Source organism: Dinoponera quadriceps, unplaced genomic scaffold (genome assembly GCF_001313825.1).
Source record: "Dinoponera quadriceps isolate SergipeBrazil2010 unplaced genomic scaffold, ASM131382v1 scaffold96, whole genome shotgun sequence".
Lineage (NCBI taxonomy): Eukaryota > Metazoa > Arthropoda > Insecta > Hymenoptera > Formicidae > Dinoponera > Dinoponera quadriceps.
This window is the reverse complement of record NW_014554269.1, coordinates 410,670-438,250: the sequence shown is the minus strand read 5'-3', so window position 1 is coordinate 438,250 and position 27,581 is coordinate 410,670. Positions and strand designations below refer to the sequence as shown.

The window sequence follows — 27,581 nt, the reverse complement described above, 5'->3', positions numbered from 1 at the left end:
AACGATAATAATTAACAATACCCCCACACGTTGTCGGCCGCGTCTACTGCCACGGAAAACGCGAGCGTACTTTTCTGTTAGTGGCACAGGGACCGACCTGTCGATAGCACCGTCTGAGTATGGGTCGGTTATCAGCACTTTTCGGCGGCGCGGTTCAGGGATAAGTCGAAGCGACGGCTGGCGATAAGCCCGGCACACGTGGAACCCAGCGTCGAGAGCGGAAGGACGCGTTAAAGTTCTTATTGGTAAAATCGTCTCGTCGATTATCGCGCGAAAAAAATTACTCTCGTCGACAGACGGACGCGGGGAACCGAATTAACTGCGACAAAGTTTTTCCCGACGTGATGTGAATTCGGGAGAAAAGAAAAAGGCAAAGAGTCGTCGACGGCGATAGAGCCGCGATAATTATTAGTGAAATTTCAATCCAGTGGTGAAATCATCTGTCGGCGATCCGATCAGCGAGACTCGACGCAGATTCGCCGGTATCTCGGCTCGAGATCGCCGGAGAGTTTCGGCGTCTCGATGGATCAACGGTGAACGATTTGAAGGAAATCGCGTTTCAGAGCTACTCGACACGAGAACGCTGGTGACGCGAAGGTGTTTGTGCACGTGTTCCACGCGGAAGTCACACCGTTTCCGGGGCTAGGACGCGAGATCGTGGCGCGACGAGTCGCGAACGATCGTGCATTCGCGATCGTGAAGTTCGAGAGGTGAGTATTTCCGGTAAATTAACTAGGCGCGCACGCACGTACGTACGTTATCGCGCTGGCACTCGAAAGAGCCGCTTCGGCTGGCGAACGAATTTTCACAATGTGGCAGGAAGTGTGCGATTTCGAGAATACGGGGATGCAAAGATCGATATCGCGATATCTTCGCGACTTCCGCGCACCGGGTTGTTATGAAACGCTGTGGTACTTCAAAGTTTTTATATGTCGTGTTTTATGTAACGTTTAATTACATATTGATAACATATTGAGGCATGATAATTGCGAGATTGAATATACCGAGGTTTTTAAACATTTGGAAATTATTTTATGCTTTTCAAGTTACTATCAAAAGTTATTATCGAAAAATACAAGTTACGGTCCGGGACCGAAATTATGTTCACGAGCAGTTATTACGGGGGATTTTGTAAAGAGCGAAAAAAGGATAGGATTCTCTGTAAAATAGAATTCTTTGTAAATTTGGTGATAAACAATAAAGTGTACACGCAGAAGTTTCATAATGGCACTGTACGAGTGACGACGTGCCATCATTCTTTTCTTTCATCGCGGCCTGTCGTTATCGTTCAATCATTATTGTCATTAATCAATTGCCATTATTCGTTAGAGTTGATCTCGAATTTACGAAAGCGGAAAAGTTCAAGTCGCTGTTTCCTGAACGATCAAAGGAACACCGCGGCGGGCACGATAATTACGCTCTAACTGATTACATATCGCGTTACGTGAATCTCGCGCGATTAAGTAGTACATATTCAAATCTGCATAGAATGAGTCATTCGGTCATGTTACCTAATGACGCCGGTAGAAAAGACGTCTAATGATAAGAAAAGAAGGACGCGTGTGGTTGCTCGCTTTACCGAGTCAAAGCACGTGGACAGGTAACAAGCGGAGTCATTCGAATAAATTAACGAGACAATCGGGGAATTAGCCTCACAGCCAGATAAATCTTCTGCCGGTGCGAGAAAAATATCAGAGCAGCGCGCACGGAGCCTCTCGGGAATTCTCGGTTGCCGCAATTGTTGAAAAAGAACTTATAGCTCGACAGAGAGCACGATAAAGACATCTGGCCCGTGATGCAAGATCATCGTTTCGAAGATAAGGAAGCGACACATGTCGTTAGAAAGAGCAGACAGCCGTCAATAGTCCATGAGCTAATAAACTGAGAAGATTTTTTTCTAAGACCGCGACGAGTATTATCCTGTGTGTTAAACTCCTGTGTTTAACTCTCTGAATTGTTCTGAGAAGCGGACGATTCTCGAGGATTTCTCGTGTCCGATGGTTAAAATTTGAGGATAAATTTCGCGTAACATGTGGATCGGGAAGGACGGGAACGAAGGTCGAGGCGATCTTATGCAGGAAACAACGGACAAATGATACGCGATAATACGGATCGTAATTTCATTCAAAAATCCGCGATGATGCGCGTCGAAACATCGTTGGAACGACTATCGAGTTATCTTGCTGTTTAATCGCGAAATCTCATTCGCTTGCGAATTAGACACCTTGCTGAATCGGCAAAATTTTTACGGCGCTATGGAAAGAGAGAGAAAAAAAGAAAGAAATCAATATTCAAGTGTGCTAATGCTTCTTTCGCGAGTTTCGAAATTCCGCATAAAACCACTTACACAATAACCGCACTTCTCGGCCATAAATTAACGTGAAAAAAGGACTGTTTAACGTGCAAATAATTAAAAAAATTCGGTAGTTTTCGCGACCTTATCTCCGGTATATTTATACGCGGTAAGTTTGCTTATTTTGAAGATAAGAGAAAACTATGAGAAGAAAAGTGGTAATAAGTTGCCAGCGAATGATCTTTCGTATTTTCTCTCTTTGCTTTTTACTCACAGTAACGGACGCTGAGTAAGCAAACATTAATAATGCCGGTTAGAAACGATGAGGAAAAAACGCGATACATTTTTCCGAGAATTGCAGTACACGTGCTCGACGAGGTGCGCGAAGGTGGCCTTATTAATGGAAAGAGAATAGACTCATTAGATAAGGTGTCCGCGCCAACGCGTATACCTGCTTATTGACATTGCGTCGCCCTGTTATCGGCTAGATAAGATTTCTGCGTCTTTGTCGAACTTGAAGCATCAGTCGAATGCGCGAATTCGTGCGGTGCAGCTCCGTTTCGCGGTAGTCGAAAAAAGAAAAGCGAGAAGGAAGAACGAGAGCCGCGATTCCGCGTTCCTCACAGTCGTCGAAATCGCGCGAACAGAAAGTCTCGCGCGAGAGAGACGTCCGCGGAACTTTCTCTCACCCTGTCTTCTTATTCACCGCCATACGGCGCGGGATTTCGAGTGAACCACCCGGTTAAGCTTTTCAGACTTCAACCTGAAGGGTGAGTCCCGGCGAAAACGGACGACCCGCGTTGGTCGCCGATGAGCTAAGCGTCCCCTTCAAACGACGTTTCTTTTGGTTCGCGCGATCGATTATCTAATCGATCCGCGGAAACTGCGATTTGTGGCCAGATACTGGTCGCTGATAAATTCCACAATCGCTTGCATTCCGGCGCCGATAATCGGGAGGAGGTGGTGGCCGAGATGATAAGATTCCCGTTGTTTTGCGTCACAGCAGGATCGTAAATACTTGACTATTAATGCGATTATACGCGCGGTAGTCGACGGTTTCTTCGAAAAAATACACATTATGCATTATTATCGATATGTTCTCTAATTAAAATCCTTATTATTGTAAGATTCAATGTTGACTAAAGAGACGAATCTATGAAGCGCACAGAGATAATCGTCGTTGGATTTGTTCTCTCCGTAAGAGAGAATTTTTCCGCGAATTTATTCGCGTCCGACGATTTATTTTTTCTCGAAATTAGTACTGTCGTATCTTTATTGTCAGTTTTCTCCGATCTTTTCGAGGCGAATAATTTAATAGAGTCAACGCGCGATGGATGACGGTACGGAAAAAAATTGGTCTTAAATCAATAATATACGAAAAAAACTTTAACTTGAATTTACAATACAGTGAACAAACGTCTTTTGATTGAAGAAAACCGAATATCTGATTCTTACGACCCAAATTTATAACCAGTAATTCTGATTCCTTCAATCAAAACGCGTTTGATTTATTGACTCTGTCTGGTAAATTCAACCAAACTTTTTTCCCGTGTAAACACTCTCATATATAAGCAAAAATATTATAACCTTCTTAGAAGATTTTTAGTCTTGATTTAATTGAATTTATATAGATGTAAGTACTTGCAATTCCAAATTAAAAATCTTCTAAGAGTATTATAATATTCTCGCTTATGAGAATATCTATTGTTAACTTGAGTCTGTTTCTTTTTTATGGGATAAGTGATACGGCGAAGTAGCTCGTCGAATTGAACTGAAAGACACGGCACGAAGAATGACTATTCCTCGGAAGAGAACGTACGTAAAATTCGTGTCACCTCAAGAGAATTAATTACGGCCGTGTATGTGTACGCGGGTGAGAAGAGTTAATTAACCTGCGCGCGGTTGTCGATACAGTTGATTAAACTTGCGTCTGTATTAAAGAGGCGCCTATGTGACCGGCGTTACAAAACAATATTGCCTTAATTGTTCGCGACTCCGAATGTATACGCAGACCTCTCCGCAAACACCGATAATACGTCGGACAGCGCTTAACAACACGCAGCGCGTGTTAATTGGCCGCTGCATTAAGCGCTTGTAGGTCTATATTATTCTTGCGTAACGTTATGAAATGTTTGCGAGAATGTAGCAAAAATATCGCTAAGCGAGGTAACGAGGTCTCAAGCGCGATCGAGAGTCGTAATTAATCACGCCGAAAACTCAATCGATGTTGTAATCAGGAAACGCGTAAAACCAAGAGATGTATGAGAGGATTGTCGCATCTTTTTCTAACTTTGTCTTTATCTTTATTAGAATTACGAATTCCATATTAACAGTGCAAATGTGGGAATATAATAAACCAAAAAAAAACGAGAGAAAAGAAAGAGCGCCAAGAAGAAATGACGAGCACAAAGAAAGATTACGAAATAAGGAAGTAACAAAAGAATTATTTAAGAACAGGCAGTTTTTTAAGTTTAGTAGCGTTTTCCATGAAAAAAAGCTAAGATACGTGGAATACTTATTGGCCAAATACTACAATACTACTATTAGTATAATTTTCCGCAGTATATTTTAATAACGCTTTATATAAAGATATCAAGATAATCGGTAAATATGTTAAGAAGAGAGTTTGTATGCAAATATAAGAAGGGGTAAAATTTTTCTATTTTTCAGAGAGTCAATAAATTTAAATTATGTAAGATAGAATGGTAGATATATAACAGGCAATCAGTAATCGCTTCACCATAAGATAATCAGCTAATCTGAAATATCGATGTTGAACATACTGTGCAGATGTATAATGATTGTCATGATAAGAGATCAAAATAAATATTAAATCCAACTAATGTATAATGTAATAATTTTTTAATATTCGTATATTTGAAGTATTTGAAACATAAACAATTATCACTTGAACATAATTATTAAATGATAAATCGAAAGTAAATATCGAATTATTTTGAATAATATTAACTAGAGGAAGATTTTAGGACTATTTAGTTTCAACTTCTATCTGGAATACTCAGGTCACATCCTTGATACCGAGAATTCTACAATAAAAAATTCACGATTCACCGAATTTCCTTTTCATTTTAAAGTGAATTCTTAATCTTAGCTCGCCACATTCTGGTCCAGTGGACCACTAAACATTTTACGGTTTTCCAATTTTTCACCTGGCATACTATTTATTTATTTTTTTAAGTATCAAGTATTTGCTATAACAAATGAATATTACTTTTTCCTTGCAGTCGCGTTTGAAAAACCACTTGAGAATTTTTTTCTAAAAACACTCTTTTTCTCATAGTAATAAGTTTAATTTAAGCCCAAAACATTTTTTCTTACCTGATATTATAAACGTTTTATTTAGACTCTATATTTTCAATTCCCGTTACATTACAAGCTTAAAAATATGAATTAGAATGAAAATGATAATGCGACAAAGTCGAGCGGTCTCACAGACATAAGTGTGGCGAATTAAAGACTCGAAAATAAGTGTGATTAACTAGGATTAAGAATGCTATTACCAAAATCACTTCCGCCGTTGAATTATTAATCCAGATATACAGAGAAGATTAAGTAACTGCGAGAGGAAAAACCCGAGTCACATTTCCCATGAAGACGAGCCAAATTTCACACTTGTCAAAAATTGCGAAGTCAAGAGGAAGTGCTCGAGTCGCTGAGACACCGGATAAATCTCTTCAGCGATTAGTATCTTACAATCAGGACCATTATCGTCCGCAAACAATACCGTCGAGCGTTTTGAAGAGGCATAATCGTCGCTTGACGATGCTTTAAAGTTCAGCAAAGTCCATAAAAATCGCTATCATTTATCCGATCGCGACAGCTAGTCGCCCGGTGTATTTTCTATCTGGGAACCGACATCGAGAGAACATTGCGCAACAGGAATTGCATTATTATTTTTACGTTCTCACTTTGTTGCCGCGACACGTGACCTCGAAATTATGTAAAGAAAATAGAACGAAAAAAAGATAGCCGAGCCGAACGGCGAGTGTGGCGACGCCGCGTGCCATTGTATTGGGCGCATCGTTGCACCGCGCTTCGTATCGAGACGCACCGAACGTAATTATTCCCGATATTCTCTTTAATTGCTCATTAACGAGGCGCCGCGGCTAAGAATAAGAAATGTTATTTCGAGAGCGTAGAGCGTATGTATGTATGTAGATACGGGTGCGTGTAATCGCCGATGCGGCGACCGTAGTTTTCGTTCTCGTTTTCCTCACCTCCTCGTAGCGTTTTTCTCCACGTGCGCTCAGCATGACAGTGGAAATTCGATTTCACCATTTGTGACGCACGAGTACGCGGAGACATATCTGCTGATATATCAGGTTTGCAAATGGTTTGTTGACGATGTTACGGACTCACGTTGTTTAACACGCTATACATTATGTTTTATCGCGCAAAAAATTATGCAAAATATTGATGCTCTCCTCTCTCTCTCTCTCTCTCTCTCTTTCTTTCTTCCTCTCTGCAGAAATGTTAGTTTTAATGTTTACGCTTCTCATTACGTAAAAGTCGTATAACTGAAACGCTTACCGGAAGAACGAAGTTTTCTTATCTGTCGTTCTTAAGCGCGACGGAAAAATATGATTTTTCTCGCGTGAGAATAATTAACAGTATTATTCTGTCGCTACGTTAATTATGGTTATATAATTTTCGTCATTCGCTGTGCGCAGTATGAATCTCGTACCGGTGTAAACTCGTTTACTTATCAGCCGTTTACTGTCGATCTCTCCAAAAACCGATGGAGAATGATAATTTTAACAAATTATGGTAAATTTTTGCAAATCTAACAATTCTGTGGGATGACATTTTAGAAATTTCCATGTGAAAAGTAATTACTTATTAAATATAGCGCGCGAGGTTTATACTCATGCAACGAATGCACACACTTGGTTGCGAGCGCGCTATAATTAACGTTTGGGCAATCGTCTACCCGCAGGTTTAATCAAATATCGTTATCGTTGTCCCGATATAGTGCGTACAATCCGATATGAGCCGACCTTGCGTCTTATAACGAGGCCATGCATCATTTGAAGCGATATTTTGCATTGAGGTTCGCGTCACCAGACACCTTCATAACCGAAAAACGCGTGATGATATTTTTGTAATAATATTACAATGTTATTACTGAAGAGTTCCTTTTCACATTCCTTGTCACAATGTGGCATAACTTTTCCTTAAAAATATCAGAAGACGTCTTTAAATTTATGAACGATTTAAGGAAAGGAGAAGAGTTTCGGCAAATTTATTCGAAGAAGCCTGAAACGGAGATATCAAAATAATTATAAAATTATATTTTATAATTATGTCGTACTCCTTTATTCCAGGATATATAATGCACAATTCTAAAACTTTAGAAATTGCGAAATGGATAAATAATTTAATTTATTCACTATATCTGTTTCTACATTATCGATTATTGTGTCAACAAAATTTAAAAATATCGCGAACACGTTACAGGAACACCTGAACAGTATTGTCACAAGAATTTCACGTTATAAATAATTGTCGATAAACATAACAACGCTTGAGAATTAGAGGTAAAACATAAATACTCTGTCACGTGCATCTTGTGAAAAGAGATTCCAATAAAACAAGTAAACCGTTGCATCGTGACAAAATCAACAACAACGTGACGGTGCGACACGTGGTCTGGATTATCGACATGCTTCAAGATACGCCTCAAGATAGACCTTGTCACGTATTTTTTTCTGGAAGAGCGTGCTGTAGAGAACAAGAGCTCATAATTGTCTTGTACGTATATACAGGATGAATTAGTTCTCACGCGCTGAAAGTAAATATATTTTGCGCGCGAAAACTAGCCTCTAGCGAAACAGTTTTGAACGCGAATTTTACGAACCGTCAAGGAACATTGAGGTGCATCGGATTTAACGATAAAAAAGCGTCACAAAAATTTGCAATAGTGTAATATAAATATAAAAGTGATAATATATAATATAAGAATAAGATAAAACACACTTGTTTGTAATACTTTTGAAATATCATGAAACCTTCGGCGAGATTTTTCGAGTGCGACCGAGGGAAAAATGCATGTAGCCGTTTGAAACGGAAATCTGAACGAAGAGGAAAGGATGAGTCGAGAATATACTCATCGTGAGCATGTGCTAATGCATTGTGACGTCAAGGCGCAATATATCTCGTGCACCAAACACCATTAGCATAAGCATGTGACTGGTGTGGAAGCGATCGACTGTTCGCACCGCGTCCGAACAGTCACGTGCAAGCCGTGTGCCACGAAAAATAGCATAGTCTAGCTTAAGGCGAAGAGCGGTGAAGTACGCCGTGCAAATTGACGTACTCGGCGGGGATGTCAAAGTCGCGAATCGATTACCCGTGGAGAGTGCCATCACGAAGAAGAAAACGCGTCGCGACCAGTGAATGTTCGAGAGTGATCGGACGATCGTTCCGGCGCCGCGTCTTACCCGGCCTAATTAAAAATTCCTTTGTGATATGAGATTGTTATTAGCGAGATAAATTAAGAACTCCTCCTGAATAATGCGTGACACATCAGATATCGCGCGAGATTAAATCAATTGCTTCGTAGAGCAAAAGATCGATGGATGATAAGTGACTTTCAATTAACAAGTGAAAATGCTACCTCATTTATAATCAAGGCAAGAGTGAAACACATCGGTTCATATGTTACCGCTCGAATTTCATTAGGTATTTTGTAAAAATTTCCAAGCAAACTTCTGAGTAACATTTAAAATATAGAGAAAAAAATTATGTAGAAAATTCCCATAGTGACGTCAGTTGTAGATTTCCTAATTAGTTTTCCACTTTTATGTTTCTACTTCGTTGAAAACAAATATTGAAAAGTCCGTCTTCCTTGCAGGCGTCAAAAGAATTTGTTTTGGACATGCGTTGGATGAAGATAACATGAGGTTCTCGTGCTTCCCGAGGGCCAATATCCTCGGGAAGAGGGGTAGCATTAATCTCACCCCTCTTCCGGGTAACGACGAGTCCAACAGCATCGCTAACTTAAACGTAGTAAGTCCTAATTCTACGGCCGCTCGAGCAGAAACTAACTTCTTTCTACATCCTGTTGCAGAATGGAAGCGCAAGGAATGCGATTATCACCAGCTACAAGCAATCCGGTGAACCAGATCTGACACATGGTGTTGTAAGTTTCTACGTTTTCTATAAATGCTAAATGTTAAAAAAAGAGATAGTTTCAGAGTAAAATTTTATTAAAATTAATCAAAATTAATTTTCGGAAGACCAGAAATAAATTCACTGAGGAATAAAAGGTTTCTTTCACAGAAGTGAAAATATATTAATTTTAGAATTTACTGCGGAACATTCTTTTTGAATCTATTAAAGTTTATCTAAAAATTTTTAAATATTTATAAATAAATATTAGCAGAAAAAGAAAATGATAAGCTACGGACTTCAACTTTGAGCGATTTCTATCTTATCAAACTATTTTTGTAACATTTTCAAGTGCTGATTCTGACTATAAAATTATGACGATAAATGTTCTTGAAGTATTTTTCAGATTATTTCAATTTCTGTTAATAGATACGCCCCTTGCCCGGTACAGCGATTCAAAATGGCATCGGTCCACCGTCGTCCACATCTCCGAAATCCAGGGCACCTCCACCGCCTCAAGATAATTACGTTAACAATCTCCACGTACATCAAGAACAACCCGAACTAGAAGATGCAGCAACAACGGAAAGCGATGAAGGGTACGTGAGCAATCCAAGGGGTGGCGTCATCGGAAGGACACCAACGCCACCCTCAGCACCTACTCCCGTATACGAGAAGGATGCCAGGTATACATATACATGTGATCAGAATATTAATAACTGTCATTGAAAAACTGTATGCATCGCATTTATTATTTTCCCTTTCCATTTGCAGGAGCGCGAGGCAGATCAAACGGGCCATTCTCGAAAATGAATTTCTGGGTAATCTGGAGGAGAATCAGGTGGAGGCTCTCGTTTCCGCCATGTATCCCAAACAAATTCCCGTTAGTACTCTAGTCATCCGAGAAGGTGACATAGGTAAGCCTCCATATTATTCCTTCGTCAATTATTACGTAATAGAAAACATTGTGCAAATGTTGGTTAATTATAACTGATATATCTAATTATGAACTTATGTACGTGTCATTGTTCACTTACAGGTTCACATTTATATGTATCGGCGGATGGAGAGTTCGATATTTACGAGGGTAACAAGTTCCAAAGGAGCTTTGGACCTGGAGTTGCATTCGGGGAGATCGCCCTGTTGTACAACACGAAGAGACTCCGATCTATCAGCGGTAAAGAAAAAAATGATAAAAACTTGAAATTTACAAATATCTATTCGATCAATAAATTCGACATGACAAAAGGAATTTTTATATTAACGCGAGTAGCTAAACAATAAGGTTAACAGTAATCTACTATTAATATTAATTGATATCGATTAATTAATATTGATTATAATTTTCCATGATACGTTGACTGTAATTGCTAATAGACATTACTTGTTGAATCAACATTTGTGCTGTTTTACATTTCAGTGAAGAAAGGTGGAAAAGTATGGGTGCTCGACAGATCAGTATTTCTCACTGTAATGATGAGGACGGCTCAGGAACATCTGGAAGGCAATATTCGCTTCCTCAGGCGTGTTTCTGTTCTTCAAAAGCTGCCCGAGCCAAAAGACCACGTCCTTGCGAAGATATCCGACCTGTTAAGAGTGGTAAATGCGAAGAAGAAACGTTAACCTCTCCTGAACACTCACTCACTTTCACAAAATATGGAAAATGTTCGCTTCTTAATTTATAGTGTGCGTACAGGAACATAGTAAAATATCGCCTGTTCACAGGAATTCTTCCCAGCTGGCGCTAGAATAGTACGGCAGGGCGAGAAAGGCGACAAATTTTACATAATCAGCGGCGGCAACGTGCGCATCACGAAGGACACCGAGTACGGAGGTGAAGAGGAACTGGTAGTCCTCGGCAAAGGAAGATATTTCGGTGAAAAGGCTCTCTTCGATGACGAGGGAGAGAATCGTCGGCACGCGAACGCAATTGCACTTGCGCCTGGTGTCGAATGTTTGACATTAGACACATCGTAAGTTCGATTTCTGCAGTCATTTCATACAGTCTCACTGGATCTGCTGAGATCCCTTCCGTCTCGATTAAAAATTAGAACTTAAACGAGCTTGCGAGCATAATCATGAGAAGACGATTTTATATTCCTAAAATATTGAAATTTAAAGCCACTAATTTGTATAAAACATTACGGCAAAATTTTGTTTTACATATTTATATTTTCCCAAAATATCTTGAATTTATTTTGAATTTCGAATTGAACTTGCAAAAACTGCAAGCTCGTATTAAGAATTCCTTTTATGCTCAAGCTCGTTTCAAAATTCACCCCGTGAATTTCAGCAAAATGAACATTTACATTTTACTTGTATCTCGTAATATAATTAATCGATAAGCGATAATGTGGAACCAGTTTTCTATCTATTGAAAGGCAATGTTATAATTTGAGAAATGCAAATGCCAGGTCGTTTCTTAACTATCTGGGCAGCCTGGATGAAATTCGCAACAAGGACTGGCTGGCGGAGTACGAAAAGCAGAAGCGTTCGTTGACTCCGAAGAAGTGGACCAACGAGTACGCGAACTTGACTTTGGCCGATCTCGAGACGAGAGGAACTTTGGGAGTGGGTGGCTTCGGCCGAGTCGAGCTGGTCACTCTGAGATCCGACCCCGAGAAGAGCTTCGCACTGAAAAAGCTCAAGAAAAAGGCTATGGTTGAACAACAGCAGCAGGAGCACGTGCTGAACGAGAAGCACATTATGCAAGCGTGTGATTCAGCATTTGTATGCAAGTAAGTTGTCACGGAAATTTTCCGCGAGGTCATAATAAATTAGATCTCGTTCCGAGATCAGAGTTCAAGATTCCTTCACGTATCTATTTCAGACTTTATCAGACTTACAAGGACAACAAGTACGTCTACTTTTTGATGGAAGTGTGCCTCGGCGGAGACGTATGGACGACTCTTCAGAGGAGGAGACACTTCGACGATGTTACCGCACAATTCATGGTCGGTTGCGTGGTGGAAGCGCTCGATCATCTTCACTCGCTAAACATCGTCTATCGAGATCTTAAACCTGAGAATCTTATGCTCGACGCACGTGGCTATTTGAAGCTTGTGAGTGAACACTATCGTTATCAATTAACTCGGCTCTCAGTTATAAAGAAAAAGGTCGCGAAGCCAATTAACAGAAAAAGTAATAGAACTAAGGAAATATTTCTTAAATAAAAGAAATGTTTTCAAATACAACGTTAGTCTCCACTGAAGAAATTATATAACTGTTGTAATGAGTTATTAATCAGTTTAGTGATTGCAATTTGTCAGCAATTATATCAACGCCACATATTACGCCAACATGTAATTTTTAAATGGACATCATTTTTTTTTTTTTATGAGGATGACAGTTTTGTCGATCCAACCGCTTTTTTCTCAGTGTAATAGATTGTATAATTGTTAGGTTTGATTACATCAGATTTCTTTGCATCTGATTATACCTTTACGTAAATCGTAAGAAACTAAATTAACGATTGAAGATTTTACAAAAGCGACTCTCTGCGACAGGTGGATTTTGGCTTCAGCAAAAAGATCGGACCTGCCAAAACATGGACCTTCGCCGGTACGCCCGAATACGTCGCGCCAGAAATTATTCTGAATAAAGGGCATGATAGGTAAAAGAGCTAGCTTGCTCTTACATACTCTTTATATCTGCCTAATTCATTTTTGTAAGCTTTTAAATCGCGTTCATTTCCTAATTTTGATAGGGCGGTGGATTATTGGGCCCTCGGCATCCTAACACACGAATTGCTTGTCGGCAAACCACCTTTCCGAGGATCCGACCATATGACTACCTACAATAAAATTCTAAAAGGCATCGAGATGGTCGGTGTACCGAGCATCGTCAACAAGAATGCCAGTAATCTCATTAAGAAATTACTTCGTTTGAGTCCTTCGGAACGACTTGGTTACCAGAGAAATGGAATACAGGACATTCGCGATCACAAGTAAGTCTTCGAAAATTTATAATGAGAAAGACGATGTATATGCCTTAAAAAAAGCGTTGTATGAATTAACAAATATTGAGAAAATATTTTTACGAGAACACTTTTTAATATTCGAGAGTATGATGTGGATTAACATGGATATAATTTCCACTTTTCTTCTTAATAGATGGTTTTCCAATTTTAACTGGCAAGCTCTTCAAAGATTAGCTCTACCAGCTCCCATTGTACCCACGGTAGGTTCATTACGATTTGACGTTGTCACTTTGTTACAACTTGATGAGACTACAGCTAATCGTTCGAACAATGCGATTTCACGAAATAATTTTTACAAATAAATTCTACGTTTCTGAAGAGAACTCGTTCTACTTTTTCAGGTGCGGAATCAACTCGACACGCGGAACTTTGAGAGATATCCGCCAGATCGCGACATACCACCCGACGAATTTACCGGTTGGGACACCGACTTCTGAAGATGAATCATGGACGCAAGGGACTTCCTTTTTACGACATCTGAATGATAGTTATAAGAACAATGCGATCTTGAAGCAATTGTTATTAAGAAATATGTTTGCTAACTATCTAGGATTTTTATAAGAAAACCGTCGTTTTATTAACCAAAAATATAAAAATGGCAAAATTACTAAATAACAATTGCACCGATACAATTTGGAGATATAAGAATGAATAGATTTAATTATACGCATGAGTTTAATTAAGACGTTTGATAACAACTCGTGATTACTAATTATCTCGCAAGAAATTCTCGCTTATGACTGGCTTTGATTATAAAACTCTTATATTATTCTTCTTCTGCAAAATCGTCTTGAAAATAGCATAATCGAGAATTATTATTACTGTTATTATTCGAGGTGGTTCCGCTTCCTTCCGTTAATAAGCGATACGCTAACTTTCTCATGCAATCGACTGGACTTTTAATAGCCACGACTAACTCGTAAGATATAATTTGTTAAGATATGAGAAATTATTATTTCTTTATAAGCAATCACTGAGATTCTCCGGTGTACCTTAATTAAAGGTGAACATACGTACTTCTTCTAACGCAATATTCCATCGTCTTTGTACGGAAAAACCGATTTTACGATATTACATCCTGTATTATATCTCTTCCGATTGTAAAAGAAATCTTAAGCCATCGTAATCCAGGCTTAATTCCTCACTACAACGGTTTTATTGCACGAAGTTTCGATATACATACATATGGTTAAATAAGAGAGTAACGTCACGCATTTTCAAATAAATAATTTTATAACTATCAACAATGTATCGCATTAAATATCTTCTTTTCCATTAAATTTAAAATAACGTTAATTCCCTTATATTCGAATTTTTTTCTGTAATCTTTATAACTTTATATCTTTTTATAAGCTCGGTATTTGCATCATAAAATATAATTAATAATGACGTGTTAAATTTTTGCCGAAAACATCTTTTTCGCGAAGTACCGTAAAATACTTTCTACAATACTTTTCACAATATTATCTTTCAATTATATCTTTATTATATTTATATTTTTATTGTCTTATCTTTCTTTGAATTTCAACTTCCTTTATAGTATTTATTTATTTATTTATTGTTCTTTTATCAAAATCGGATATTATACCGCAACATTATTGTTAACAAATTAGCTATATCGGAATGGACGTATAACAACACGTCATACGATTTATCGCACGTTTTATTGAGTGACTTTGCGGTATTATCGATCTTATCAAACAGGTGATAGTATATAGACAATGACGGAAATACTAGCCTTCATAAATTTCTATCGCTATCCAGCACAGATAAGATCTGCCAGTACTGCAATTGCACCGATCAATCAGTTAACTGATATCCCAGCGTAGTGTAGTGCAACGCAGATACCGAAGCAGGGAAAGCCAGGTGAATTTTCACGATTTCTAAAACTTGAATTCAACGTAATTCGCGGTAAAAATATAAAAATGTGATACAAATCAAATTTGTTGCAGACGAACGTATATGCAAAATGCATACGCTGTGTTTGCGTAAAACATTTCGCGCCACAGTGAATCTCGCGCGATTTAAGAAGGATCGTGCCTCTCGCAATGACAGCGATCAGTATTATCGAATGTTAACTCACCAGCGCAAAAGAGGTATTCTTGGCGATATCGATGTGTCACTCGATGAAATTCCACGTTTCGAAAAGGATCCAGAGTACAGAATAATTTATTATGTGACCGCAAGCAATTTGAGAAAGTTAACTCCGCAATTTAAACATTTTTCATCAAGTTAGACTGAGTCACCTAAATTCCAAAAATTTTTGCTCTTTGAAAATATGGGACAAAATTTAATTAAAATACAAAAGATATTGATAAATTTAAACGAACATTCTCAAATATTTAAAATTTTACATGATTCGGAAAATTCGATTAATTTTAATTTTCTCAAGTTTTACAAGAGGCGGATTGAATTGCCCCAATACTAAAGTCTACAAGCAAAACTCATACCTTCTGCTACATGCTTCGCAGAACGCAAGATCGAATCAAAGCCGCTATTCGAGACAACAAATTTCTGGGGGATCTCGATGAATCTCGCATCGAAGAGATCGTGTTGGCCATGTATCCGAAATCTGTCAAAGGGCAAACGCGTCTCATCCACCAGGGTGAAACGGGTGAGTAAAAGAATGTAAAAAGTGTTATGATCGTAAAACTCACGCGTCAATTATAATTGCGTCAGATGATATCGATACTTGAAACAAATATTTATTTATGCAACGAATCTGATATTTAATCATAATGATGTAAGTAAACTGTTTTTCTACGATATTTTCAGGATCTCACTTGTACGTCTCAGAAAAGGGAAATTTTGAGATATATGTAGACAACACATTCTACGGAAACTTTGGCCCCGGAGTTGCTTTCGGAGAGCTGGCATTGTTATACAACACGAAAAGACTGAGCTCCATCGATGGTACTGGCACAATTAAGTGATAACATTAATTATTTCACGAAAAATAATTTCATTAAGAAATCATCATTTTCGTTAAGTACTCAACATTTTTCTATTTTTTTCGAAGAAAAGATGGGACTTGATAATTATTAGCATATTACTTATTAACATATTACTTATTACATTTCTCACGAATCACTTTTAACACGGGCAATATTTGCAGTGCAAACAGATGGCAAGGTATGGGTCTTAGACCGGAAAGTCTTCCTTGCTATAATGCAGCGGACCGACGAAGAATTTACGCAGTACAATATACAAGTTCTTCGTCGCATCTCCGTGCTACGAACGCTTCCCGAGGAAGTTCTCGCGAAAATGTCTGATTTAATAGTTGTGGTACGTAAGCTATATAATTCGTGTGAATTTCGTTCTTCTTTTTAATTACAATTTTTCTAAGATTTCTCTAAAGACGTTACGACACATTATACAACATTATTCTCTTTTCGAGTAAAAAATTCGATAAATGTTATTACGTCAGGAATTTTATTCCTCTCATTCATACATCATACGCGAAGGAGACCCGGGGGATAAGTTCTTTATAATAAACGGGGGCAACGTCAGGATCACGAAGACCAACTCGTACGGTATAGAGGAGGAAATGACTGTGCTCGATAGGGGAGATTATTTCGGCGAGAAAGCATTATACGACAATGGCGATACTAAACGGCAAGCAAATGCTATCGCTCTACCACCTGGCACTGAATGCTACACTATCGACAGACAGTACGTCACACAGTATTTAAATCAATGTTTACATTTTATTTCCGGGTGTCATATCGATTTTTCACCCACGACCTATTTTAATGAATTCGATGAACTAAATAGTCAATAAATTTAATCATTCTATGATTTTAATGTTTTGTTGAAATTATTAAAATCATTAAGATGAATTAATTTTAATGATTTTAACGATTTTTAATTCGTTTTCGGAAAGCAAATTAATTTAATCAATTTAATTTCCAATCAATTGTTCGTCAAAAAAGAGGTTAGCTAAAAAATATTTCTGAAAAAATGCAAATGCATTTCTGTTCAATTAACGCAGATCCTTCCTGGACTACCTCGGCGGATTGGAATCAATTCGCAACAAAAACTGGCTTATCTACCGGCGACCAACAATCGCCGATGTCTGGGATCTTGCGTTTCGTGATCTATCGCTGACGGATCTAGAGATCATTGGAACTATAGGCGCCGGTGGTTACGGCAGAGTCGAATTGGTGACCGTCAATTCAATACCGAACATCAGCTACGCCAGGAAAAAAATACGAAAGAACATGATCACAATAAGAGGATATCAGAAGCTGATCTACAACGAGAAGCAAAACCTGAGACTGTGTAATTCGCCTTTTATCTGCAAGTAAGCAGAATCTGTTTAGTACATATTCACTTTTCTATCTTTTCCTCCAATTCTTTAATAAAATCATTTGGAAAAATTAATATTGCATGTTAGTTTGCAATATTAATTCATCGATATATTAATTTTAAGGGTAAATCTTAAAAATATTAAAATTTATTTTATCTAATGTTGGCAATATTTTGATACTACATAGTAATTTATGATATTTGTTTGCTAATATTGTATTACTAATAATATAACTTTTTTTTTAATATCTTACCCTGATATTCGGATAATATCTTATCCAAGAAATTACTATCTTGATTTTTTCATATTTAAAAGAAAGAAAAATTTATCTTTTATTTCTATTCATAGATTATACAGGACGTTTAAGGACAACAGATATCTCTACTTCTTGATGGAAGCATGCCTGGGTGGTGATTTACGAACAGCATTGTACAGAAAAGGTCGATTCGACAATTCTACTGCCCAGTTTATCGTTGCTTGCGTCGTGGAAGCGCTCGATCACCTTCACACACTTGGTATCATTTACAGGGATTTGAAACCCGAGAATATCCTGATTTCTAATGATGGCTACATTAAACTGGTACGTTCAAGGAACTGTCATTTGAGAGCTTTTGTAAATAAAACACAATTAGTTATTTGGAGCATGTCGATCGATCACGCAATTAAATATTAATTTGTATATTAAACAACGATGTGCAATCTAAATAACGCGGTAAAAATGAAAATATGCCTTTTGTAATAATTATATGCACTAATAATATATCGTGTAAATGTTTGCAATTACGACATTATTAACGACATGATTTTTGTGTGGCAGACTGATCTTGGCTCTAGCAAGATAATAGCTGCTTACAAGACGAAGACTTTCGTAGGAACTCCCGAATATCTAGCGCCAGAAATTATTCAAGTTAAAGGATATAACAGGTGAATCTTTAAAATTCATTTTTACCAGGTAGCTCAATAATATCAATGAAACAAAATCGATTTATATATCACAATTAATGTCTTTTTATTTTTACTTCGAAAGGGCCGTGGATTATTGGGCTTTAGGAGTCCTGGTACATGAATTACTTCTCGGCCGAACGCCGTTCCAAGACACGAACGACTTAGAAATATGTGAGAAGATTCTGAAGGGCTTCGACGATGTTCGTTTACCGAGTGTAGTGAAAAACGCCGCGAAGAATTTTATCCAACGTCTTTTACAGTTCGACCCTACAAAGAGACTCGGTTATTTGCGAAACGGCGTCACGGATGTGCGAAATCACAAGTGAGCATCGTTTTTACAGAATGAACATATAAAATGTATTGAAAATATTAAATCTGTACGATTATATAAAATTTCGATTTTTGTTACAATCATTTTATCGCTTTGATGAAACTAATATTATTGAGAGCAGTTTTTCTGAGTGTAGTTGCAATTTATCTTATAAACAAATATCATTCAATTAATAACTAATAATTTCTTTTTCAGGTGGTTCAGCAATTTTGACTGGACAGCATTGCAAAATCAGACAATGCCTGCTGCTATAATACCATCGGTGAATAAAGTTATTTTATCTATAATTCATATGTCAAACTGTATAGAATGTTCACCAACAGTCGCCACGATTTTTTAATCATTTCGAACAATTTGATAAAAAAGTAATGGCTTTTAATAGACAACATAAATTTCATAAAAATGTTTAAGGATCTTTTAATCTTTTAATAGAATTAAATCATTTTTTAAGAAAATGTCAAGCACATTTTAACATTCTTAAAAAGAAACACAATGTTTATTATAATAATATAAAGAACTTCGAGATAAATTCAAAGATGTTGAAAGCACCCTGTGAATTTTGGTTGCTCCAACAAGTGAAGTATATGTTTATCTATATATCTATTTATAGAATTAACATTATTTTACTTATAATCACTAAAACTGTATAGGTTGTTGTATTGACATACAGGTCAACACGACGGATTACTTATTTGCTTTGCTGGCAAGCATGCGTTCCAAGATGGACTCAGCAGACTAAGACTTGGTGGTATACATGTTTACAAATGATTTGAACACACTATTTCATATTTTTTATTGGAAAAAATAAGTGCAAACTATTTTGCAAACGAATATGACACATGCTATCATCCGTGTTCGAGCACGAGTGTTTGTCAGCAAAACGAGTGGAAAATCCATCATTCTAATCTGTATATGATGCAATGCTCCGTATGTTTCGACACGGAAAACTAAATTATATATTTGATCTTTTCAGATAAAAAATCATCTGGATATAAAAAATTTCGACAGATATCCTCCAGACCGTGATCCAGTATTGAATGATTTTTCCGACTGGGATACCAATTTTTAATTATAAAAAATTGTGTGTGTGTGTGTGTGTGTGCGTCAGTAAAATAAAATAGTACTATATATTTAAGATTATGAAAATGTTTGCTAGAAATATTGACATCTATTAATTATTATATTAATTGACTTTGCATATTTAATATTCAGCAATATTTAATGCTGAATGTTAAATATGCTAAAAATTCAAATACGGATATTATTAGAGATTTTTCATTAAGTATTATGAAATGAAGTATTATGAAATATATTTTTTAAGTAGTTTGTAAGTTGATACTATTATATGATTGTAAAAAAAGTCAATCAATATTTAAGTGTGCGATAGAGAAAAATTCCTGCAAGATTTTAATTTATAATAATTTACAATATTAGTCATCCCATCAATTTTTCATTTACTAATTTTTTTCATTTACTCAAATGATAAAAAATAAAGGAAACCACAAAATGCTATTATGGACCATCAACATTAATTTAAATTCTATGAAGTACTGTTAAAGCAAAACCATCAACTAATTCTTCTTTATGCTTAACCTGGCTTTCGGCATGGTGCCGCGTTATTTGTGAAATTGTTTTCAACGTTTCGTGAATGAATGTTTCCAGTTCGCTTCTTTAAAAAGAGATGCGACCTAAAAGTGTCGTCTTTCGTAGGGATTTCCTTTATGCAGACGGAGGACAATCAGTTTACAGGAGGGTAGACGGGTTTGAGAAGAGCAAGGGGAGAATTCAGGTTTATGGTGCAACCGGAAGGATGGATTGCCAAGGACCGGGCTGGTTTTTGGCCTGTTATTTCTGTTAAAATTATTGCGATATTTAAAGATTCCTAAGGGTTCCCGATATTTTCTAAGAAAGCAGGCGTATTTTCTCATTAATTAATTAATAATGCTTCATTATATCTCTACCAACGATAGTCACGAAACCTCCCATAAAGCCGTCAGTTTCCAATGACATCCGAACGGTTATACGAGACATTTCATTGCTTGCAAAAGCGAGCGCCTTTGAAAACCGCGCCGAGAGCGGCAAATTCGCGGTTCGAGCGACTGTCACAGAGTGGGGGGCTCTACGCGCGTTACCATTGGCTGGCGCGATTCCTGCCGCTCGGCGCCGCATTCAGTCAGCTGTGCGTGGGGCGCGCGTAGTCACCAGTCGCCATTCGTCCGTCGTGGAAAACGCGGGTACGCGCAAATGGCGTCATCGTATCATAATGAACGAGAGTGTGCCGTGCAATAACGCGTACCAGCCTCGTCCTGGGCGTCTCGCGGCTCAGCTTGACGACGAGAGTGAACACAGTGACGGTTCCGTAATCGGACGAAGAGTGGCATAATCTACGAGCCTTCGCCGACGTCGCCATCGTCGCCGTGTGGTCACAATCGTCATCATCGCCACAGTCAACGACAGAGGCAACAGAGGGTGGTGACAAGGAGAGTGTGAGGACAAGTTCAGAAGGTGAGTGACAAACAGCGACAAAGCTTCTCGTCTTTGTGCGTGTTATCGCGAAACGCGCAGTCGCGCGCACGCGTTCACATTCTTGGAGCGAGCGCGACCGTAGCGCGTCGATCGTCGCAACATCTGGTGCGCGATGTCGTTGATCGGCCGTGTTTTCTCGATCGTGCGGGAGTAAATAGTCGCGAATGCGTGAATCTGGAACTGCGGAGTCGTCGTGAGCGCGGGATTTCGCTACGTTTATTTGTTTCGCGAGAGCGAGAGAGAGAGAGAGAGCGGCACGGGCGGGTAGGAGGGAGGCAGAAGGAGTGTGTGTATGCGTGCGAAAAAGAAAGAGAGGGTTAGAGAGGTAGAGGACGTTAGACAAACGCGCGAGTGATTTCCATGGAAGGCGAGATAAAAATCGGAGCCGCGTCGCATCGCGATAAGAAAAGTCGACGCGTTTGATTCCAATTTCGAGCAAGTTGATAAACCGTTCGCTCCTAAAATGGGGGAGAAGAGATAGGAGGGAAGTAGCGTAGACAGAGAGGAAAACGATAACATGAGGGAATGCGAGCGAGAGGGAGCTCGTGTGTACTAAACGTTCGTTTAGTCGCACGTTCTGTATTTTCTTTCTTCCTATTCTATGCTGTCCGCTCCCGTCGTAATCGCGGCAAGTGCAGTTTGAACGAACGAAACCCTCGTCGCGCGCACAGTCTCGAGGATAGCGCCAAGATTAGGTCTGTATATTTATTGTTGTCACTGTCTCGCGTCATAACCTAACATTCCCACTTATTCCATTTAGAAATCGCCGATTGCTGCTTAACGTTCCTGAACTTTATTCTACCGACCTAACCTGACTTGACCCAGCCTAATCTAACCTCTATTTTCCATTATAATGTAAACGTTTTGTTTTATTTATAATTATATAGTGTACTGTACATATAACCGACAAAGATAAAGGATACTTCTATCACTCGGAGGGAAAACTTGGTTTGCACGAAAGCGAATTTTAAACGCGAAAACGTGTGTTGTTTTGTCGCGCGACTCGTTCCAACGCACCCGCGCAATGTCGTAATCGCAGATTAATGTATCGAAAAGCTGCAGGCATTCGGTGGGGTTAACGGGTTCCTCTTTCCGGCGTCATTTGCGATAACGCGATGGAAAAGGAAAGTACAATCGACGATACGCTTGCCCGCGAAGCGCCGCGAAACCGAACAGTTTCTAAATCCGCAAAGAGACGGCTCGTGAACATAAGATCGCGTCTAATTTTCCGCGCCGCGTAAATGCGCACGGCGAGATTTTCCGCTGTTTGGCCCGAGTCAGAAATAGCAACGTCGGCTTTTCCGACGAATCGGACGGGGAAAACGCCCGAAACCGTCCGTCGATTGATAATCGATGAGGATCACTCGGTCAACATCCGACAGTCCGGTGGATTCACAACGTTAAATTTCATCGAAACTAGAAATAAAAACGAATTAGTTTGATCGATTATAGATATTCCGTAAGATATCGTTTTCGTGCTCGGGAAAAAGCAAGAAAGTGCGAAGGAATGTAAACACTGACAAAACAATCTGAACGAGCGGTCGTGTTCGCTTTTCTCTCTCAAGCCCCTTACGTTAAATTCTAACGTAAACGATAAACAACAAACGTTGCTGATATTACACATAGCTTCGATATCACACATAGCCTTTTCAATGCATCGACAAAAAGCGGAGGCAAAAACTCCGATATAAATATGTTATTATTATCTCTTTATTTACGGGAGGAGATTCTCTTCGATACATGATTGCAAGTACGTCGGTAGAAAAAAGAAAGAGATGAGATATAGAATTTACATTAAAAGAGAGATTGTGTGAAATATGTGATTCGGCCTTGCAGGCTGAACGTTCTCGCTCCGTTCGAAACGAACGAATGAATACTCGTCATTCTTATCGCGGAAAATCCGAAACCTCCAAGCGGCACGTGAACGACAATCGTTAATGAACGAACGGATAAAACATTTGACTTCACCGACGCGATATGGCCAGCTCGAGAGAGGGTCAAAGAGCGTTAGCGCGCTTTACAGATAGCGGAGAAGTACCGGTCGGTGTATATTACAGGAAGACAAAAGAGAGTTGGTAAAGTAGCGGTTACTCCTTTCGTAAGGTAATCCAAGCGATCTCTAATGAAATATACATCTTGTGCAAACCGTGGAACGACCCGCAATTTCATTTTCACGTTGCGCCGTAATAAACTCGTTACGAGAGAGGCGCTTGTTTGTAGTCGGAACGATGAATCTTTACGAGAGAAGACATTACGGTCGCGTTTCTGGCGAGCGAAGTAAACGATTCGCGGCTAACGAGGATATCGCTCTCAGTGATGGATCTTGGAAGGTGAGGACGCGTACACACAGAGAGCTACACGTGCTATGTATGCATAAATTAACCTTGATCATGTCGCTGAACCGAGGCGCAAAACGCACTTTTCTGGCGCCTGTGTGATGCAACGTGACGGTGACAGGAATTCGTCCGCTGGAAAAGCGACGCGAGTGGCAGCGAGTACTTGCGTAAGAATTCTAAAAAAAAAGCACGTGACCTTAGAGATTGATGGTAGTACGTAAGCGTGAGCTTACAGCAATCGACACTCGAATCATCCGATCGCGCGCTCGAGAACGAAGAGAGACGGAGAGATAGGCCGCGTTGCGACAGATAAATGCTCGTCGTAGCGCCGTAATAGGCGTCTGGGATGTTTAACGGTCGACTGATAACGAGGAAGAAAAATCCGTGGGTTTGATTCGGAACCGGTTATAACGGGAAAAAGCGCCGAAACGCACGAATGTGTCGCAATCTTCGGGCCCACCCGAGGCGGCGAGCTTGCGTTCCCCCGGTAAACGGGTCAACGGGTCGAATTGCCTCCGTGTTCGGAATTTCGTTGGCACGTGGAGCGAAGCACCGACGAGGTTGTACGGTTTCTTTTGATTGCTATTCTTCTTCTATTTTTCAACGCGGCTGACTCCAACGCGGGGCGGTCGAACACGGCTAGACAAGAAAGATTCCTAAGTTGATAGTCTCGCTAACAACTGTCAGTTGTGTCAATATGAATGTTAAGTACGTGCTAATACAAAAGACAGTGACAAAACTAGATCCAATAAGATCAACACTTCTTGACACGGTCCGTACCAACACCGGAGATCGATTAAGTAGAATTAAAACGTGAGAATCGAGGCTTCTGCGAACGAAATTTTAAATTTTCGCTCCTCGAGGAGAATTTTCGCGGCTTCCGCTAACAGGGCAAAAATAAGTAAGAATTATTAAAGAAAGAAAGAATATATACGGAACCATAGGGGGCTAAAGCATGGATGTTATGGTGCCATTTGAATATTAATATTATTACATCCAGACGAAGTAATCGAGCTCTGATCCGCACTTTCTCACTGACACTTTAACGCTCGCGGGGCAAATAAACAAACACGCTTTTTAAAAAATAAACATTGAACTTTAATTTTCAAGACACAACATTATAATTGAATAATAAAATGAATATCTGTGCTATATTGAGAAACGCGATCGCACGTCAAGACAACCGATACAAATCCCTCTTGATTGCCCTATTTGTTTTTTTCCTTCGTCATCAATAACACTCTCAAGAATCGGGGATTCGAGTAGAATCCCGAACGCAACAATATTGTTAATACTAATATTATTGCAAGAGGATAAAAATGTTTAACGTATAATGACGTATGTGCTAAATATTCTTCGGCAAATGCGAGGAATTAACCTAATTCTACGCTTAAATCAATCTTTTAGTCCCGGTAATATTATTATAAATTATAATAACCTGAAAAATCTTTATCTATTTGCTTTAAGTAGTTAGTATACTATTTTGTATTCCATTTATACGGTAAGGTTGCGAAAAATATTCCATCAGAAAGAAAAAAGAATAATTAAACATCAGATGTTAAATCCCGAATTTTTCGTAGTTGTTTTACAATCAATTTATTCATTTATTCGTTATATAAGTTCATATTTATTCGTTATATAAGTTTACTTATCAGTTTATTTATAGTACACGGAAAAATGAATTTAGTTTGATCTGACACAATGGATAACCAAACACGTTTTGAAGGAAACAAAATTTCCAATTATCATGAAACAAATTTGCTTGTTTATAACCAGAAATTCTGTTTCTTTTAACCAAAATGTGTTTCGTAGTCTATTGTCGAATAGGACGAAAGGTAGATTCAACCAAACTGATTTTTCAGTGCGTAAGATTTAATAAGGCGCTTTACGTCCATACTTCAGTTTACTCGCAAAAATCTCATCACGTTTATTTGCATCTTTGAGGGAGCAATTTTTATAGTAACAATAATAACATTATCTCCAGGAATATCGATCGGTGTTTGTACTGTGGTTACTTAGCGCAAATCCGCGTCGAAGTGAAAGAATTTTAGTGCGAATAAGAAAAACGTATGGGTCGCAGATAACTGACACGTAGTAGAGAAATTCGTTACGCATGATTGAGCAGATCAACGTCTGATCGCGTGTCGGAGAATGCATGGGACACGTTCGCGGTGAATTGTCCCAGCTGCGTTTAATTTTAGCCGCTGTATACTAAGCGCGAGGAGTCACTGACCATTGAAAATTTCATAGAGCTTATCCCCGTTCGGGGAAAAAGACACAACGGTGAGAGCGTGCACCACTTCATACGTTTTCGGCGATAAGGTCATTTAACCGCGACTGATCGTTAGCCGCGCGCGCTATCGCGACATTAACTTGCTAATTACGAATGAACAGGAAGCCTGGCGCCATCACGACTCCGAGTACTTATACAGCGCGATATAAAAACGATGAGACCATTATAAATTACTCAACGCGCATTCTTCCGAAGATGTTAACGATGAATTTCTATTCAGTTCTTATGCGCCACTTCCAAAAATAATCTTTCAACAATATCGCGTCTGAATTTTAATTTTAATTAATTAATTTTAATTAACCCTTAGCGAATGAATGCCGCCATATTCGCGAATATGTCGGCATTCGTTCGCTAATGGTTAATAAGGAGTAGTCTTATGTAAATTGTAGGCGCGAATTTACTAACATTATGTGCATATATATTCAAGGTTGGTTTTAAGTTTCTGCTTAACATTTAAATATTAGCACTTTTTTTATATTTATAATAGATTCTCTTTTATATTCCATATTTACGTATATAATTAAAATGTTGAATTATATTGCTTTAATATTTAAAGCACACTGATTTTACGACTAATCCAATATTCAATATTGAAAAGAATGATTTTGTGTGAAGTGTAATTTTGTTTAATCCTTTGCATTCGAGGGCTCCGGAGCGGAGCCTTTTAAAATTTGTCTTCAAACTCGAGGGCTCCGCTATGGAGACAATGCAAATAACTTTCAGTTCATAACATAAGGACAAAGACAAATCGTAAAAACTATTGTGTATAGGATATTCCGCTCTTGCTATTTGCATTTGAGTTTGAAGAGTTTGAAGACAAATTTTAAATGGCTCCGCTTCGGAGCCCTCGAGTGCAAAGGGTTGATAAGATAGATGTTTATTTTAATAATTTTATAAAAATTGAATTTTGTATCAGTTATGCGTTATATAACTTTTTGTCAATAATTTTTGAAAGTAAAATTTGAAAATTTTATGTAATATAAAATATTTATCTTTTAGAGTTTCTTACAGTTTCTTTCAAAATGTTTCAAATTTAATCACTGAAATTTGAATGATTTTTAATTTTATTTTATGGTTTATAAACTTTTATGAATAAAAAAATATTAAAAACTCAGTGCACAACAAATATACATAAATTTGCAAGATATATTTAAAAATACTCTCATTTTACTCAAATTTTTAATAAATTGCGAAAAGTCAGGAAATTCTCAAGGAATTTTTTGGAGGGTTTAACCCTTATCGGACGCTAGCTTTTTATGCGTGATTCTCACTAGGTTGTAGCTGGTTTCGGTAAATATGCGAACTTGTCACCTCCTACGCGACGTACGACCGCAACGACGAAGTATTGTTGTCACGTGAGAGGTGACTTACGACCGATAAGGGTTAAATAGACACCCTGTTAATGCATCAAATACTTAATTTCTTTCATTCGTTTATT

General features: G+C 38.4%; 3 protein-coding genes across 10 annotated transcripts in view; all 3 read left to right on the top strand.

The window, feature by feature from the left end:
- Positions 1-92: 92 nt before the first annotated feature.
- Positions 93-14,637, top strand: LOC106740803 (cGMP-dependent protein kinase 1-like). 5 transcript variants are annotated; one of them, XM_014612217.1, is made up of 14 exons: positions 93-710; positions 9,168-9,322; positions 9,384-9,455; positions 9,854-10,110; positions 10,199-10,341; positions 10,464-10,601; positions 10,845-11,023; positions 11,150-11,397; positions 11,839-12,162; positions 12,255-12,486; positions 12,931-13,037; positions 13,131-13,370; positions 13,537-13,603; positions 13,745-14,637. In XM_014612217.1, the coding sequence occupies exons 2-14, from the start codon at positions 9,212-9,214 to the stop codon at positions 13,838-13,840; spliced, it is 2,214 nt and encodes a 737-aa protein (XP_014467703.1). In that variant the 5' UTR covers positions 93-710; positions 9,168-9,211; the 3' UTR covers positions 13,841-14,637. The 5 variants fall into 5 exon arrangements, with proteins under 5 accessions (XP_014467703.1, XP_014467719.1, XP_014467693.1 ...); XM_014612233.1 differs by lacking the exon at positions 93-710 and adding an exon at positions 2,895-3,063; XM_014612207.1 differs by lacking the exon at positions 93-710 and adding an exon at positions 8,353-8,995 and having other exon boundaries at positions 9,168-9,319.
- An 837-nt stretch (positions 14,638-15,474) lies between these two features.
- Positions 15,475-20,057, top strand: LOC106752084 (cGMP-dependent protein kinase, isozyme 1). Its single transcript, XM_014633500.1, has 10 exons — positions 15,475-15,508; positions 16,179-16,316; positions 16,519-16,688; positions 16,831-17,075; positions 17,395-17,706; positions 18,061-18,292; positions 18,530-18,636; positions 18,740-18,979; positions 19,184-19,250; positions 19,962-20,057. The coding sequence occupies exons 1-10, from the start codon at positions 15,475-15,477 to the stop codon at positions 20,055-20,057; spliced, it is 1,641 nt and encodes a 546-aa protein (XP_014488986.1).
- Positions 20,058-21,200: 1,143 nt separating this feature from the next.
- Positions 21,201-27,581, top strand: part of LOC106752349 (MLX-interacting protein) — a 28,878-nt gene continuing 22,497 nt past the window's right edge. For 2 of the 4 annotated variants that reach the window (XM_014633989.1, XM_014633998.1), the window contains exon 1: positions 23,572-23,844. In XM_014633989.1, coding sequence (XP_014489475.1) covers positions 23,743-23,844 — 102 coding nt within the window. In that variant the 5' untranslated portion in view covers positions 23,572-23,742. Of the gene's footprint in view, positions 21,494-21,601; positions 22,210-23,571; positions 23,845-27,581 lie in introns of those variants that run through there. The other 2 variants (XM_014634031.1, XM_014634007.1) reach the window with 2 other exon arrangements.